Source organism: Mesoplodon mirus (assembly GCF_964341445.2).
Source record: "Mesoplodon mirus genome assembly, chromosome: 2".
Taxonomy (NCBI): domain Eukaryota; kingdom Metazoa; phylum Chordata; class Mammalia; order Artiodactyla; family Ziphiidae; genus Mesoplodon; species Mesoplodon mirus.
Window position 1 is genome coordinate 91,564,665 of NC_138977.1, and position 19,053 is coordinate 91,583,717.

Here is a 19,053-nt window from a genome sequence, read left to right on the forward strand (position 1 = left end):
AGATTAAGCTCCTGACACCTTTGCTGATTAATAATCATGGAAAGAATAAGATCAGAAGCAAAATAAATGATCATTTAATAGAGAAACTCACAAAACAGCCCTTTAACTTACATATTCCATCATGTTATTCGTTTCACATTTCCTTTTGCTCAGTCTCCAGTGCAAGCACAGCTAGACAAGAAGGAGAGTAAAAGAAGAAAAATGAGCTCTATTTTATTGCAGCACACAGGCTAACCCATTTGTCCACCTTTCATATTTTTAGTTCAACAAAAGCATCTGTTTCCATACTGTGCAATTCAGATCCCAACGGTACGAAGCTGCTCCCTGTGGTACTCACCTTGTGGTATAACCTATTGTTTTCCCATTCTAATAACTTCTCAATCGATCTTCGTGTCTGGAAGACAAATGAGAAAAAAGTTTACTCTTGACTGGTTTTAGAAAAACTTTGTTTTGCAGCTGCTTTTTGTGTGAAAAGGAAAGAGGTATAAGACAGTGACAGAGTATAGGGTGGTCTATAACACTATCAATATGTAAGCACTAAATTGTAGCCTGAACAGAAATAGTATTCTATTTTGATAAAGATATGGTTCTGTTTTTTGACATTGTATTTTTTAACTGTTTCGAACTTGCTAGCCTCTGATTAAAACCATCAAAGTCTAAACAGCTAATGTTATCTACCAAATGACACAAATTTAAATCCCCATTTCTTTCAAAAATATTTTTGTAATACTTAAGTAGTAAAACAAGAATACCTTAATATATATATTTTAAAACAAAGGTTATTTACACATTAGTTAACGAAATGAAAAGGGCCTTTATAGTAAATTTAAAAAGGAAATAATTAAAAGTTAATAAAAAAATCAATTTGCTAACAAATCAAACTAATTTTTACCTCATACTTAAAAATAATGTCCAAATTTAAAAGCTAGTTTATTAGTCCACAGATAAAGATTTTCAAACACAGGCAAAACTGCATTTAAAGCAATCATTTTTGTTGGTTTTCAAACAAAATTGTGGGCTTTTTTTGAAAATCAAACTCTTTATTCAATACTACTGTTAAAGGAATCAACTAAGAACTTTATATTTAAGATCACTTGATTTTTGCAATATATACTATGCAGCATGAAACGTTTCTTGCTTGGGAGGAATAAAGGGGAGGATAATTCATGGTGCCAGGTGTTAGGATGAGACTGACACAGCTGCAGGTGCAAACAGGACAGTGTTGCCACAAGAAGCAACTGCAACTTGCTGCAGCTGCAGCTTCCTTGCAAGGAAAGGAAAAAAGCATACAGCTCCATTAATGTGGCACAACTAAATAAGTACTAATCATCAAATATGAAAATCTTCATGTCAAACAAGGATGAGCTAGGTGAAAAACTTAGGATCAAGCTGGTTTTGAATACTTGAATGTTACATAATAAAATGTTTAATATTTATTTCAAGTACCTACTATAAGCTAGTTACCATATTACCTCTTAGCATGTTAAACATGCTAAAGACACACCACAGTCACAGAGGTGCCAATTATAATTCATAACTACTACTTACTGCCTTACATTTCTAAGCTTATGTCATAAAAATCAGAAAATCAACTAACTCCCTGGATGATAATATGCCAATGACTAATTTATTACATTACTTTTTTTGAACAGTTTTTTGGCAAGAATTTTAAAGGAAAAAAGTGCCCTTGTTAACAATGATCAGCAAACCTCACTTGTTTCTTTGTAAAGATAGCCTTTTAGAGGCAGCTCTCCTTTTAAATGAAAATAGGGCAGCAGTTATGGTCACACTTTTTGTTAATTTAGTTGCCAGTCAGCCCCAAATCAAAAGAAAATAAGGCTGCAGAGTGTAATTAACATTCAGTTCAGTCGTTTTGTCCCTTGTCTAGCCCCCAAGCTTTGTTAAAATTGCCATCTGAATGCTGAAGGCTGTAGGGAAATCGATTTGATTCTAATCGCACCATGAAAAGAACATGATCTAACTGCTTTCAGCCCTCCGTAAATCTGTACTAGGTCTTTAGCACAATGCAACTTCCAATTTAAAAAGCACTGAATGTCTCGTCAATGACTTTGTGAAGAAAAAAGAACAAGGAGCAGACATAAAAATTCCAATAGTTGTTTAAGCATTAAAGTTCATTTGCATCACAGCGAACCTGAAAAGGGCTGACCTCTCAAACCGCCTCTCAGGTCTATGAAGTTGTAGCCTTGACAAGCTCACATTGACAGAGCTCATTGACTCTGAAAGGCTACTCTATCAATGGTGAAAAATGGCAATAGGTTCTACTCTGAGCAGGCATCTGCCTGCCCACCCGCTGCTAAACCAATGGCAAAACCGATTCAAAACCTGAATCTACCTTGTAATCTTCCTTTCTAGGACCTTTTAATAATAGATTAAGATTACTATACAATTTGAGGTTTTACTTTTTACTGATGGTTTACAAGGGGGGCAGGGGGTATGAAAGAAGTAAGGTGGGGAGAACAAGCTTTCCAAGTCTCTTGTTTCATGTTAATGTATAAAAATTAAAAGTTTAACATTACATTCTGCAAATATTCATTACTCACAGAAAAAAGTGTAGTTACCACAATCATCGTTTCATCACAAATTTAAACCCATACTATATTATAACAAGAATAAATCTCATTATGAATGGATCTCATGGTGTATGATACATACACACACACATAAATTTAGAAACTTAAATATTTACTTTAAATAAATCAACTACCAGTATTTGAATAAAAGGTAATTATAAAGTATGAACCTTAAATTCCAAGATATTTATGTAGGAATTCTGAATTTATCCTTTGCCTCTAATTGGAAGTTTAATGACAAGGTTTGATATAATAATTATATCTTACAATATTTAAGAATTCTAAACCAAACAAATGGTGCTACGCCATATCCTAAGTAAGCATCTAAATATAAAATATTTTTACACACTTGACAGTCTGGAGTAATAGCTGTGAATTAGCACCATCTAATCTTGCTATAAGACTTCTTTCCTGCTTGACAGGTGAAAAAAAAAGCACTTGCACGTGCAGCTTAATTAATCATTGCACTTGACATCTCAATGATTTACAGTGAGGAGCAGGTGAGAACACACAAAACCAGAAAGGAACCCTTCATCTGAGTGGAACATTTCTAGCACACTAAGGTGACAAGTATATAGATTGTAACAGTCATTAAAAAAAAAAAAAAAAGAAAGAAAAGAAAGAAAGAAAAGAAACTGTGCCACAAATTATTTGTTAGTAACAACAAAAGCTCAAATTAAATGGGGGAAAAAAAGCTTTAACTACTGAGAATGTTTAATACTTTGTAATTATCTTAGTTAACAAAATCAAAATATATTTTCACAATTAAATACAATACCAATTTGGCAGATATTGAAAAAATATATGACACTTCAGCATTTATAAAAGCTATTTAAAGTCTTTAAACATGAAAAGAAAGTACCTTATTATTGCAGTAATCTAGAAATAAAAGTTAAGAGTTTATGTCCACAGGGTTGTCAGATAGCTATTTCTAATGAAATATAAGATTTAACATTACCAAACTCCGTAATTACTACTGGACAAACTTAACCATATAAAAATCTGTCCTTGATTTTTAAAAGTTTGTATCGATCACCAAATTCAACATAAATTAAAGCAAACTAATATGCGTCAGAAAAAAACCAATATGTATAGGGTCTGTCAACATGAAGTACCAAAAAATAAAATCATCTTTCAGTATTCTAGGCCAGTGGATCTAAAAATAAGTCATCTTAATTTTCTTAAAAGAATTTGGTGCTTGTGAAAAGCACCAGATTGACAGTCATGGGAACTAAAAACCTTCTGTTTAACTGAAAGAACAGGGGAAAGGGCAGTGCAGGCTTCAGTGCAAGCTCCCTACAGTGGGCCTTAATCCTTTTCAGTGCTCACACCCTGGGGGCGAGAGGACAGGTTAGTGGATCTTAACCAATGAATCCTCAGTTCTTCTGCATAAGATGATCAATAAGAAATCTAATTTTATCATGGATTCTTATCCTTAATTAAAAGCACCAAGACCATCAACTCATACCATGTAATCAAAACAAGTTTTTTATGAGAATAACATCATGTCAACTAACCTGGTTGGGAAAAGGACTGCTCCAAGCATCTGGACTCCTACCCATCTCCCTCATCAGAGCTCTCACTTTAACTTTTTTTTTTTTTTTTTAACACATTTCCTCATTTCAGCACCTTGCTAATTATATTTTTCTCACTGGTGAACTAGTTCTAATATAGCTGTTCAGCAATGTTAAAGTAAAAAATAATAGAGGTTTAAAAACATCATTACAATTATAAATAGACTTATTTATTAAATAGACTCAACTTGAGTAGTAAGTAGTAATAACAGGAGGATAGAAATTTTGGCTTCTACTCCTTTGGTTCCTTTACATTTTTGGTAGAATTGTGGAAATAAGTCAAAGCATGCAAACTGCAAAAGAGGTAAAATAGCCTGGATAATTCACATAGGAGGCTAATTAAATAATGATTAATCAACAATTAATATTAGGTATGATATAGCCCTATCAATTTCCAAAGAAGCATCTAGAGTAAGCTTACAATAGAAAAATACATATGAAACACCTAGATAAAGTTAAGTTACTGCAATTGAAAATTAGGATTTCCTGAAAATTCAAATTTGACTTATTATTAGAAGAAACATTTTTGTAATTTTTTTCTAATATCATACTTTCTAAGGAATATGTTATTATTCCCTTTAAACAAATTATGTGCCACTAGATATAAATAAGTCTTTCAGGACAGCAAGAAATCATTTAGAAAATCTTCAATGTATTACTTCCCTACTTTGTTACCACTATTACTTAACAGCATACTCATTACCAATGATTCACTTACTCACAATCGTTTGAAAAAATGGTTTTTCAAAGAAGTAGTTTTCTAGAACTTGCTAATAAAATCAACAGAAATCTCATAGATTTTAAAGTACTTAAAACCAAAGGAAAAATGTTTAATGTGGAAGCTGTAACAAAATTTCTCTGAATTTTTCTCAAAGAAATGGCATTCTTATCAGTCTTTAGAACATAAGATGCTAAGATATGTTAACAAAATGTATAAATAGGGTAGCTCACTAATAACTATTTGTAAAAGTCCAACTACTTAAAATTAAAGCTTATTTGAATAGGACTTATTCATAACATCACAGAAGGTCAAAGTGCAATTTCAAATGTTCAATGTCTTATTTAAAACAAGTTTTAGTTTTAAACTCCTAAGTTTATAATGCATTAATTAAGCTTTAGCTAGAATAATGCTTTGAATGTATTCATAATTTTTTAAACTTTTACGTATTTTCAAATAAGAACTATACTTATCTTTTGACATCTGTGCAAATTCAAATCATTAAAATAAGTGAAACAAGAATGTTCTTAGTTATAAGTCATTAGAAAGAAACCATACAAAATTTTAAATAATTATTTTAACTTAAGAGAAAATTACTTGATTCACCTCTGTCTGTTCTGGATTAATATAAATCTTATACTGCAGTTATGTGCAGAAAATTAAATGGCATATCTCAGTATTATGATACATGAAAAATCTATATTCACCAAAAGACAAGCTAGAATATGATTAGATTCCTCAAAAGGATTTTTAAACAAATTCCCTTCCTGTACTTAAAGGCCGCTTTTAAAATTTTTATGTGAATATTAACTTTTAAGTAACCTAGATAAACTAAATATCCACTAAAGTATATTCAGAACAATCTTTTTCATACTGTTTGTTAAAAGTACTATTTTTAGATGAAGATAAACTAAACAACTGCAAATATTTTGTGTATCAAAAATGCCCTTTTAACTTAGTACTGAGCAGTGACTTACAGGTACTAATCTTAAACAAGGTATGCTTAAATACAATTTAATCAAGAGTATATGACTAGGGCTTCCCTGGTGGTGCAGTGGTTGAGAGTCCGCCTGCTGATGCAGGGGACACGGGTTTGAGCCCTGGTCCGGGAAGATCCCACATGCCTCGGAGCAACTAAGCCCGTGCACCACAACTACTGAGCCTGCGCTCTAGAGCCCACGAGCCACAACTACTGAAGCCCGAGAGCCTAGAGCCCGTGCTCCGCAACAAGAGAAGCCACCACAATGAGAAGCCCTCACACCCCAATGAAGAGTAGCCCCTGCTCGCCGCAACTAAAGAAAGCCCGTGTGCAGCAAGAAGACCCAACACAGCCAAAAATAAATAAATAAATAAATTTATATTTTTTTAAAAAAAGAGTGTATGACTAGGCCTGTGGTTCTTAACTTTTTAAGGTTACTCTGACTACTTTGTGAATGATGAAAAAGGCATTTATGCACCAATATGTAAAATGTTGCACACAATTTTAAGGGGTTATCCACAAACCTCTGATAACTTTTCAGAAAATACTGATAACATCTCAAAAAACTAAAACTGAGTTTCAATTGACAGCAGAAAATTAGAAAAATTATTCATAAGACAAATGAATTTCACTAAGCTAATACAGTCAAATGTATTACTATCAGGGATTTTAAAAATCTATATAACTACACAAGGAAGAATCACTGGCTAGAACCAACAGGTGGGGTAAAAAAATATTACTGCTGATTAATTATAATGGACAACTGGAGAAACAGAAACAAAAAGAAGTAAGGAATAGTTATTTGTTGATCTTCACTTTGGATGTGACCCCATGCCATGTCTTCCCTTTGTTACCTTATTATTTTTTTTTTTTGTGGTACGCGGGCCTCTCACTGTTGTGGCCTCTCCCCTTGCGGAGCACAGGCTCTGGACGCGCAGGCCCAGCAGCCATGGCTCACGGGCCCAGCCGCTCTGCGGCACGTGGGATCTTCCCGGACCGGGGCACAAACCCGTGTCCCCTGCATCGGCAGGCGGACTCTCAACCACTGCGCCACCAGGGAAGCCCCTTTGTTACCTTATTTAATCTTCACAGTAAACCTAGAAGGCAGCTTGTATAACTTTTATTTTACATATGAAAACTGTGTCTTAGTGGGGTTAAGAAACTTAAAGCTACACTAGGAAATGGTGGAGCTGCGATTTGAAACTGGGATTGTATGGCTTTCAACATCATGCTCCCTCCATTATTCAACGAACTATGAATTTGTAAAGAATTTGTAACTTGTTGAATAACACGTCTATGACACGCAAGGTATCTTAAGCCACTAACTAGGCTATCGGCCTTGAACAGCCACCTTAATCTAAAACTAAATTTTCTCCAGCTCTAAGGTCTAGACGTACTCATTCTACTTTATTCTTAAGTCTCAATGAGATTTATCCAAAATGTATTTTGTTTTTGTTTATATCTTGCTTTGTGCAACAAAACATGAACTGAGGTATATTATTATTTTATAGATTAAGTACACAGGCTTAAAGAAGTTAAATAGTTTGCCCAAGGTCACACAACCAGTAAGGGTAATGACAGGATTCAAACTCAGATCTCTAAACTTTAAACCCAACATTCTTTTTACTTGGGATCAGCAAGCATAACTATTTGTACTTGCAACTGAATTAAGAGACATCAATTTACAAATACTCCCATTCAAGGCACAAACATAAAATGAATACAATGTCCTTAAAATACGATTTCTTCAATTCCAAATATGAAGAAATTTCAAACAAAATGTTAAAAAACAAGATAGTGATAATCACACCATTCTTTCCTTCCCAACATGCAAAGAACAGCATAATCTTTATGTAAAGTCAAGGTAACTAGAGACTTATATTTCTGTGTAGGATGTCAAACTCAAGCCAACACTCCCATCACAAATAGAAATGGATAAATTGAAGAAGAAAAAAAAAACATTATTTTTAAAACATCAGAAAATTCTGGAAGCAACAAGGACTACATGAAATAAAATCCAGAGAAGGAAAGAGCCCTTTCTAAATCATTTGATGATTATGTACTGGCCATTTTCTTTCTTTGTTGATTAGAGAGGTCAGCTGAGGATTAGGCTTGGCACCAGTGGGACTCTACTAGGGAAAAGGGAAATCAACAGAGCTTTTGTAGGTTGTACAGCCTGGCCCAATGGACTGGAAATTAGATGTACCCTAAAATGCAAAGCCAGTTTTCCCTAGAGACACTACTGAATTCCGGGGCAGCATGGAAGGATGGGGGACCAAGACAAAAAGGCAGAGAAAAATTACTCACAGTCTCCTAGTATTTAGGAGACAAAATTCTGCTAGATGGAGGAGGATCTGCAACAAACTCATGATTGGTCTCCCCCTCAAAACACCTGAACCTGCATAAGATGAAAAGCTAAACTCAAAATATCCAAAGGATACAACCTTCTGAGAAGAGGAGACAAAGACCTGCCAGGCCTCAATCAAAAGTCTGAAAGGGTCATACCCAAGAAATAGAAAACCAGAGATGGACTGAATCTACTAAACTTGCAACCCAGCCCAAACCACCTCAATCTCTGATTAGATCAAAGTGATCGTTCTCCTCAAGCTATCTACCTAATACAAGACAGATGGGACCCTTGATTTTGGAAGATTTTTTCTGGAGTTTCTACTTCATTCTGTTTATAACATCTAGCATAAAATTAAAAACTTTAAGAGCCAGGAAAAAATGACCAACAATCAAAACAAAAAACCCACAGAAACAGATCCACAGATAATCCAAGTATTGGTATTAGTTGACAGGAATTTAAATTAATTATGATTAGTATGTTCAATTAAGTAGAGGGAAAAGATGGACAAAATGGGTGAAAAGATGAAGAATTTCAAAAGAGGACTAGCCTTTATGAAAACATCAAATGGACCTTCTAGAACTGAAAAATATACTATCTGAAATTAAGAACTCATGGCACGGGATAACAGCAGACTGGACACTGAAGAAGATGAGGAAATCTTTCTATAAACCACCACACCAATACTATGTTCTAAATATTCAGAGGGAACTGAATGTCAGTCAGCTCTAGGCAAAACACATTTTAAAAGGAGCCTAACATATCTTTAAAGTCCCAGTGCCATCTCTGCACATTTAAGACTCAAAGTTTACACTTCTTTCTTGCATATCCTCTTTCATAGTGAGAATTTAATTTAGTAACATGTTTTTACTCCAGTTAAAAACAAATCGTCAGTGCCATTCACACTAACGGCAGTAATTTATTTAGCTTATGTAAGAATCAGTTTTCTAAGTTTCAAGCCTAAAGTATTCTTTAAAATGAAACAGCAATAAACATATTCTTCTGGTCCTAAGAAATTTTTTACATGAGATCCCCTTTCCACAGCAATTGAAGTAAGATTTCAAAGAGGTTAAACCTATTTCTTTACCCTTATAATGTGGGAGATACTAAAGAAGAGGCAAGAAACTGCAAACCGAACACTTAAGGATAAATGGGTGTTAGAATACCCGACTCTACCTTCAGTGCAAGTCCCTGTCCCTCCTACTTTGCATTAACTCCTTACATGACATTCTCAGTCTCTCTAAGAGTAAATACACAAGTTTTAAGGAAGGGTGTAATATTATAAAAAAAAAAAACTTTACCAGAAATAATGTGTACTTATTTATTAGGGAGTGAGAACCTGATAATTTTTCAAAGACAGGGATGTTGATTTTTGTTTTTATAAAAGTAAAATAGAAGCAAAAGCAATATATCAACTCTTAGTTGTCCAACTGGAACTTTGTATAAAATCTGATTAAAATATACTGTTTTCCTGCATCTTTACCTCCTTTATGGCCTCCTTCCTTTACTGTTAGTTTGCATTTTCAAGAAATACATGTTTGTTTAAATATTAGGGAAAAAATAATTGGAAAGCTAAGTCTGCTGAAAAACTAAAGTACTGCAAAAGCTAATATAAAATGCTTGAACATTGTTACCATTTATAAATCAACTGGATAAACTTACAACACTCGATGGGCCTGGATCTCCTATCTGTGAAATAATGATCTTTTAAGTTTCTTCCAAACCTCTAAAATCCCCCTGCTTCCAGGTATAAAATTAAATTATGATAAGTAATAAAAAACAGCTTGATTTTGTATCTTTATCAAAGAGTGAAAAAAAAGCATATCTGAGGCTTTAAGCCTGGGGTTCAAATTATGGCCTACTTTGTAGACTGTGGGATCTCAAATAGATTACTTAACTTCTGAGCCTCAGTTTTCTCATCCTTAAAATAGGAATAATATGAATGCCTACTCTTGGAATTTGGGGAAGATTGAATGACACAATACAAGTAAATTGATTAACTCAATGACCCTGGCATAAAGTGAACACTCAAGATTAGAAGAGAACGTATGGGTTTTGCAATATATATGTGTATCAGATCATCATGTTGTACACTTTAAACTTAAGCAATGTTATGTGTCAATTACATCTCAGTAAAGCTGGGGGTGGGGGAAGAATGCATGGGGTAGATCTTACGTTAAATGTTCTTGTCACGCCTACACACACAAAAAAAGAGGGAGGAAAGGAGTGAATTAATTAGAGGTGATGGTTGGGTTTACGGCGGCATCGCTTATAATGTTGGTTTCACAGACGTATACTTATCTTGAACATATGAAAGCCCTTATAAATATGTTATATTTATAGGAATAAAGCAATTGGATAGCATTCGTTAAAAAAAGTTAGCACTGGTTTTCCTATACTTTCTATTAATAATAATGACTGTCATAAGAATACATTTAATTCATCATCTCTTGTTTACCAGAAACTTTTCAAGATCGCCCTTCACTAAAATTTCATTATGATGTTTTTAAGTTTGTTTTGCTTTCATTACCTGAAACATGTTAGAGGCATTTTTCTTTATCTAATTCTTCATCCAAATGTTCACTGACATTCTCATCTTATGATTCAGAGTTACTGAATACAAGTGCTCAAATCCCAAACACAGAGTAAATTAGAGTTCTAAAAGTTCTGGATAACTTTTAATACTGTTAGTATAACTGAGTAAGTATACTTCAAATTCCTCTCATATACAAATATTTGCAGTTCTTTGGTTATGATTGTCCTAGGTTCACTTTCCCTTGATTTTTTTTAAGTCTTACAAGGCTGCCTTCTCACTCAAAACCCTCTACTCTTGACCTCTTCCATTTGGATTTTCCACCCCTTCTATACCCCAACCAAAGTAACTCACAATTATTGGATAACTAAACTTGAGGTTGAGAGAAAAGATATCTAGAAGTAAATCTAAGCATACTACAACTTAAAGTAAAAGAAATACAGTTAAATGAGATACAGGCCTTTTTTTTTTTTAATCAAAGTTTCAAAACTAAATAGCAATTATCCAAAAAAACTCAGAGAAGCCAAAAAAGTAAAAGAAAAACTAAAAAAAAAAAAAAAAAACAAAGAAAGAAAATATTTTACTAAAATGTTAAATCTTTAGATTTGAAATAAAAATCAATATTGAGAACTTCTTTACTTAGAGCTTGGAAATAGCGATGTTTTGTAGACCTACACAGCTCAATTTTCAAAGGATTATAGATTTTTAGGGCTGGAGAGTACCTAGAGAGATCAGTCAGCCTCTCTTCTTCTGAGTTTAAAAGAAAAAGAAGGTGTGGGGGGGATGATGGTGAAAGTCCAGGCTCAGAGAGGTTTTAAGCGACTCTCTCAAAGTCACTCAGCTTCAAACACTAATTTACTATTGTTTATACTTTATCACACTGCTCCTGCAGGAAAAAAAAAAAAGGTTATTTACTCTAAAAGACAAGATGCTTTTATTTACTTAGGGATCTTATTTTGAACAGTGAGGACTGTATCTTCTGAAATGTTACGTTCTTACTACTCAAGAATTTCAAAAGCCAAAAGGCACATTCATTCAGCAAATAATTATTGAACATAAAGTAGATGAGAGGCACTGTGAGAGGCACTGGGGATATAGTAGTTAGCAAGACAGACACTGGGAAGAATAATAATAAAATGATATTAATAGCAACTGCCGTTAACTAAGCACACACTATAGCCAAAATACTATACTAAGTACTCTACATGCACTTGCTCTAATTTTTAAAACAACACTGCAAAGAAGAGATTAATGCCATCTTAGAGAGGTAAAAACTGAGGTTTAGAGATAGTGAACTGATCAGTCATTCTGAGTAAGTACCACTTTCCAAACCAGTTCCTCTAGCACCAAAGTGTAGGTCCCAGCTACCACATGTTGCAGCCTATTTCCCTATTCCTAAAGAAATGATTCCCTGATATAGCACGACATACAAATAAAAGTATAAAGGGAATGAAAATATACACTATTTACAACAAATCCATATAGAGAGCACTTTTAGAAAGCCACACAATTTTGGTCATCATATGTAAGAGAGAGATTAAAGCACTAAAAAAAGGAGGTAAGACAACTCATAAGATTAAGAAATTGGTGTATAAACATTCTAAAACTTAAGAGTTCTTCAGTCAGAAAGGATAATGGCTGAGAGCATATATAAACAAAGTCTATAAAACCACTAAATGTGGGATATTTTATATATATATGCAAAATCTTAGAAGACTGAAACTAATAGTTACCTTAGGATGGAAAACAAACTAAAACAAAAAATACTGTAACACAATGTACAGTAAAATTATGAAACTTGTTTCCTCAATAAATGAGCCAGGCTGAAAGCAAAACAAGTCATAAAGAGTTCACTTACTTAGACATCAATTTTCAAAACTATAATATTACAATTAAGGCACAATCAAAAAGCAAAGTATAATCACAAGTATCAACAAAAATAAGCTTTTGCAAAGTAAAGGTCATAAAATCTATTTAATGAAGCTGAAGCATTTTATTTGCTTGTAAGCCCCTCAAGCTCTTACAAAGAACACCAAAAGGCTGAGGTTTTCTGTTTTATTGTCTTCCAAGCACTTATCACTATTTGTAATTATCTCATTGCTTTCTGTCTACTTTTTAAGGCTACAAGAGGAAACATATAACCTCTAAACAGTATCTAAACAGCATCTTAAACAGTACCAAGCCCACAGTGCAGCTTTAGAAATATTAATTGAATTAATGAATAAGTAACTTCCAGAGAATGGCATACTAGCAGCATAAAGAAGTAGTAGCTAAAACCAGCAATTTCATAAGACAGATATGCTTATATTCTAAGAGTATCAACTTTATTCAATAAGTCATTTTAAACATTTTCTATTAAAACAAATATATGTTATGTAATAGAACGTAAAATTCAGATGAGTGTCTGAGATGTAACACAAGACTTCAAACATATTTTGTGATTGCAGGGGGCTACTTCATATTTCTAGACCCTAAGGACATATATTTATTGTCTTTTGTTATTAGAGCTACTTCATGAAAAACATGACAAGTACTTACAAACTTAAACTACCTCTGCACTCATCTAGCCAATTCTCCAAATAGACTACATGCTCTTTGAGTATAGCGTTAATATACATCTTTCAATCCGCAGCACAGTAGTTATTTGTCAAAACACTTCTATAAAAAGAGGACATTCAGACTTTCATTTTCAGCAACGATGCAGCAATAGGCACCAGATTTACCCTCTGGCCTGAAACCACCAAAACAAACAAACAAAAAACCAAAATACCCCTCAAAGCATATGAAACTGTTTTCAAGACAATGGACAACAGACAACGAAAGACCAAAATTCCTGGGGGACAGAGACAAATGGGAAAGGCTCTATGATTTCCCATGATTACTGATGTCAGAGAGCTTCCAGGCCACAGTGAATGGAGGGAGAGCCCAAACAACGCCTGGCAACTCCGAGTTAAGGAGACTGAGCTGAAAATCTGAGGAAACCAAGGCAGCTAGAAGCCACAAAACAGAGTACCAGAGAGGAAAATGCTGCAAAGAACTCCAAAGATCTGCAGATAGTCCCTACAGAGCATTAAGGTGAGTGCTGAGCAGCACATGTGGGTAAGGAAACTACCAAAGGTAGAGCAAAGAACTACTAGAAAGGATTACAGGAAGAGTATCCAAAACTGACGAATATCCAGCACAAAGCCTCTTTCCATGAGCCAGACTAGAGAACATCACAATTAACAAGCTATTGAGTAAAGTAACCAGGAAGGTCTTGCCTCACTAGTGCTCAGCCCTAGACTAAACACTGCTCTGATTCCTCGAGAAGTTAAGCACAAATTGTGATATATATGCATAATGGGATATTATTCAACCATAAAAAAGAATGGAGAATTGATACACTTTACAACACAGAGGAACCTTGATGAATGCTCCTAAAATTTAAGGAAGAAATAATGCATATTCTGCACAAACTCATCCAGAAAACTGAAGAGGAGGGAACACTTCCCAACTCATTTTGTGAGGCTATCACTACCCCAATGCCAAAACCAGACATTATGAGAAAAGACTACAGAAAAATATCCCTCATGAACACAGATATACGACTTCTAAACAAACTTATAGTCTATCAAATCCAACAAAAATATTAAAAGAAAAACAGACATGACCAAGTGAGGTTCATTCCAGGAATGCAAGGTTGGTTTAACATCCAAAAATCCAATCAATTCCAATTGATCAATTCCAATCAATTCTAATCAAATCCAATTAAATTTGATTCCAATCAAATCCAATCAATTCCAATCAATTCTAAACTAAAAACAAAAAACCATATAGCCACTCTAAAGAAGCAGAAAAGGTATCTGACAAAATCCAACATGTATTCCTGATAAAAACTCTCCACAAACTAGTAGAATAAAACTTACTCAGATGATAAAGGACATCTACAAAACCCTGCAATTAATATGATACGGAATGATGAAAATGAGAATGAATTCCCCCTAATATCAGGAGCAAGACAAGGACATATGTTCTCACTGCTTCTAATCAGTGTCTTTCTGGAGAGTCTAGTCAGTGCAGTTAGAAATAAATGAACAAATTAAATCCAAAGCAAGGAGAAGAAATAATAAAAATAAGAGCAAAAAATCAGTGAAATTGAAAACAGAAAAATAGAGAAAATCAGGCCTAAAGGAGTCCACTCTCATCACTCCTTAGAAATCCTACTCAGTGAAAAAAGAGAAAAAGAAATAAAAGGTATATAGATTAGAAATCAAGAAATAAAACAAAATGGTTATCTATGTAGAAAATCCCATAGAATGTACAATAACATTCCTGAAATATAATAAGATCACAGGACACAATGTCAATATACAAAAATCAATTGTATTTTTTATGTACTAGCAATGAACAACTGGAAATAAAAAATTTTAAAATACCATTAATAGCACCAAAACCAAAGAAATAAATACATATAAAGCTAACAAAATATGTGCATGATCTGTATGCTATGAAAAAAATTACAAAATACTGATGAAAAAGAAATCAAAGAAGACCTAAATAAATAGAGAGGTATGCCACATTAATGGTTTAGAAGACTTGTTGTTAAGATGTCAATTTTCTCCATATTGATCTATAATTTCAATCCATCAAAATCCCAGCATATATTTTTAGACACAACAATCTGATTCTAAAACATATATGAAAAATGAAAGAAATCAGAATAGCCAAAACAATCCTGAAAAAGAAGAATGAAGTTTGGAAGACTTGCCCTACCTGATTTCCACACTTACTATGAAGCTATAAGGTACTAAACTATACATATATATATACACACACACACATATATATGTATATATATACACACACTAGATACTATATATACATATATATAGATGTATCTTGTATATAGTACTTTATAGTTTTAGAGTAGGTACTACAGCAGTATAGCATATATATATATACTATATACTATACAGCTATAAAATATTATAAATAAGACCACATGGTATTGAAATCAAGATGGACACACAGAAGTCAATAGAACAGAACAGAGTCCAGAAATAGATCCACATAAATATGGTTGATTGACTTTTGACAATGTACCAATACAATGGCAATTTACTGGAAAAAGGATAGTCTTTTCAACAAATCATCCTGGAAAACTTGAAATCATATGCAAAAAATGAACTTTGATCTACTCATACCTATACAAATACTGACTCAAAATGGGTGATAGATCTAAAAGTAAAATGCATTAGAGATCATAGGAGAAAAATGTCGTGACCCTAATTTAGGCAAAGAATTCTTAGATATGACACCAAATGCACAATCAAATTTTTAAAAAATTAACAAATTGGACTTAAGCAAAATAAAAAACTTTTGCTCTGCCAAAGACAATAAGAGGATGAAAAGACAATTACAGACTGCAAAAATATATTTGCAAATTATATATCTGACAAGGGATGTCCTTCAATTGGTGAATGGATAAACAACTTGTGATACATCCATACAATAGAATGCTACTCAGCAATAAAAAAAAATAAACTATTGATACATGAAACAAAATAGATGACTCTAAAATGCACTACCTGAATGAAAGAAGCCAGATTCAAGTGGCTATATACACTGTATACTTCCATTCATACAACGTTCTAGAAAAGGCAGAACCATAGGGATAGAGAACAGATCAGTGTTGCCAGGGTTTAAGAACTGAAGAGGGTGTGACTGCAGTGGGACAGAAAAAGGAAGTTTTTTGAAGTGAAAGAACTGTAATGTATCTTGATTGTGGCAGTAGTTACACAACTCTATGCATTTGTCAAAAATCATAGAACTGTACATCAAAAAGAGAAAATTTTACTGTATATTAAATAATTTTCAAAAATAAGCTAAGGTAGTTTTTTTAAAAGGAAAAGGCAGACTTCCCTGGTGGTACAGTGGTTGAGAATCTGCCTGCCAGTGCAGGGGACACGGGTTCAAGCCCTGGTCCAGGAAGATCCCACATGCCCCGGAGCAACTAAGCCCGTGCACCACAACTACTGAGCCTACACTATAGAGCCCGCAAGCCACAACTACTGAGCCCACACACCTAAAGCCCATGCTCTGCAACAAGAGAAGCCACTGCAACGAGAAGTCCGTGCACCACAATGAAGAGTAGTCGCCACTCGCTGCAACTAGAGAAAGCCTGCACGCGGCAACGAAGATCCAACGCAGCCAAAAAATAAATTAATAAAAAAAAATTAATTAAAAGGAAAAGGCAATTTGGAAGATCTAAAAATAATAATAATAGGACAGATTAAAAACCAGGTCTCTGGAACATGGCCAGGTCATAAAAAGGATCACTCATTTGGGGGTGGGTTTCAAAGGCAAGGCAGAAATCTAGTTATTCAAACTATTAAGTAATGTTAGGAAGGTGAAAACACTAAGCTGCATGCGGAGTGTGCCTTTGGTCCTGATTTGCCTTAGAGTGAGACAATTCTAACCGTATGAGACGATTCTACATCACAAATGAGGACAAAGCAGAGGTTCAGAGGCTGGCAATCAGGCTGGGTTTTAGCTTCTATTTATACTAGTACCTCTAAATCAAGGGTTCTTCACATGGAATACCTAGATAGAATGCCAGCAGTCTGTGAAAGTGGACAGAACAAAAACTCATCTTTAATTTCACTAACCTCTAACTGAAATGTAGTATATTTCCTTAGGCTATGAATGCATACAACTAACTGTGGTAGTTTAAATAGGACCTGTATATTTATCACTCATAGAAATCACAAATTTTTCCTTCACATCATACTACCATGAGGCCCCTGCTATCTTATTTTGCATGCATTAATAAATATTTATAAATCACACATTTGAGGGGTTTTAGTATTTTGATAACTATGTAATTGGTTTCCTGAATAATCCAATATATTTGATTTTACACATTTAAGATACATCAAATCTTTCCAAATACAAATAAAACATTATTCTAAGAAAGGGTTCATAGGCTTCCCCAGACTCTCAAAGGGGTCTATGATAAATAAAAGGTTAAAAATCCCTGCTCCAAATCATCCTGCCCCCATCTTACAAAGCATCCCTTTTTCAGGGCCTCTAATACTATTCATACATGCATGAAGGGTCCCTCTCTCCAATTACATAATAGTTTAAACCCTTGACAGGGAAATGCACAGTTTTTTAAGCAGTAGACAAATTTTTTATGCCCACTGGACAGTAGAGTCCATATAAAATTAAATCATATAAATACAAGAAAGACCTTATATGTAATAATACACAGTTGAAAGAAATGTACTTTCTGAAACTACAGACTGAAATAACCTAAAAAAGTCAATCTACCTTATGTCTCAAATAGGAAGGAATTTAATGAAAGCATCTGAAATATGATCTTCTTACTAAGAATTCATGGAGAAGGGTAGGAAGTTTACTTTTGTTTTCTAAATCCTACACTGTGTGCACATTGCAATATCTTGTTTACTCATTTAAGAAGTAAAAAACAGAATCTCAAAACCTCAAAAAAATAAAAATAACTAGGTCACAAAGGTTTCTACAGTAATAAAACTCTCTGATTCCTTGGGTTAAATAACAGCAAATGGCCAACCAAGTAAGATATAGCAGTCATTTAAACAATGGAAATGCCTAAACAGTAGGAGGGAGTGAGAGGCTCTAAACTATAAGAGCTACAAATTCAACTGTGGATGCAGGGACAACCATATTTTTTTTTTCCTTTTAATCTATCGTAGGAAGATGATCTGGTGAGAACTATGGGGGGGAAAAAGAAATATTCTTGGAATATAAAAAAGTAAATATTACAGTAAATATTACAATAGTAATTTTATTACGAAGGCAATATCTACTTCCTATTAATAAAATGCACTAGTTAAATATTTTTCCAGTAGAAATATACATCTTATTATGTAAAACAAAAAAGGACAAATAAAATTTGCTTTTCCATATTTCCTATCATTTGATGACAAGATGAAATGTAGCCACACAAAACTATACATTCAATTTCAATGTAATGGTATTTCATTTTTATACATTTAATTACCACAATTTTTTAAAGCTTTTTAACAAAAATATAACACATTCAATCTATACTAATTTGCCTTATCTCTACCCACATCTTGGAAATTTTTTATTATAAGCAGTCAAAATTATTACACTTTAGATCATTTTTTCAGATTACAGGATTACTATGTACTCATCACAGGAAACTTGTAAAATAACAAAAAAAATTTCTTTAAATAAAAAAAGAAAACAGAATTCCCCATAATTTCACCAAATAAAAATAAGCACTATTACCATTTTATTTCTTCTATGGGTACTATCTTACATA

At 33.6% G+C, this 19,053-nt stretch overlaps 1 protein-coding gene across 1 annotated transcript in view; it reads right to left on the minus strand.

Annotated features, from left to right (window-relative positions):
* Positions 1–19,053, minus strand: part of CHIC2 (cysteine rich hydrophobic domain 2) — a 49,184-nt gene that overhangs the window by 4,524 nt on the left and 25,607 nt on the right. The window contains exons 4-5 of the mRNA XM_082611692.1: positions 338–394; positions 112–171 (exon numbers count right to left, since the gene is read on the minus strand). Of these exons, the coding sequence (XP_082467818.1) occupies positions 112–171; positions 338–394 (117 nt within the window). The remainder of the gene's footprint in view (positions 1–111; positions 172–337; positions 395–19,053) is intronic.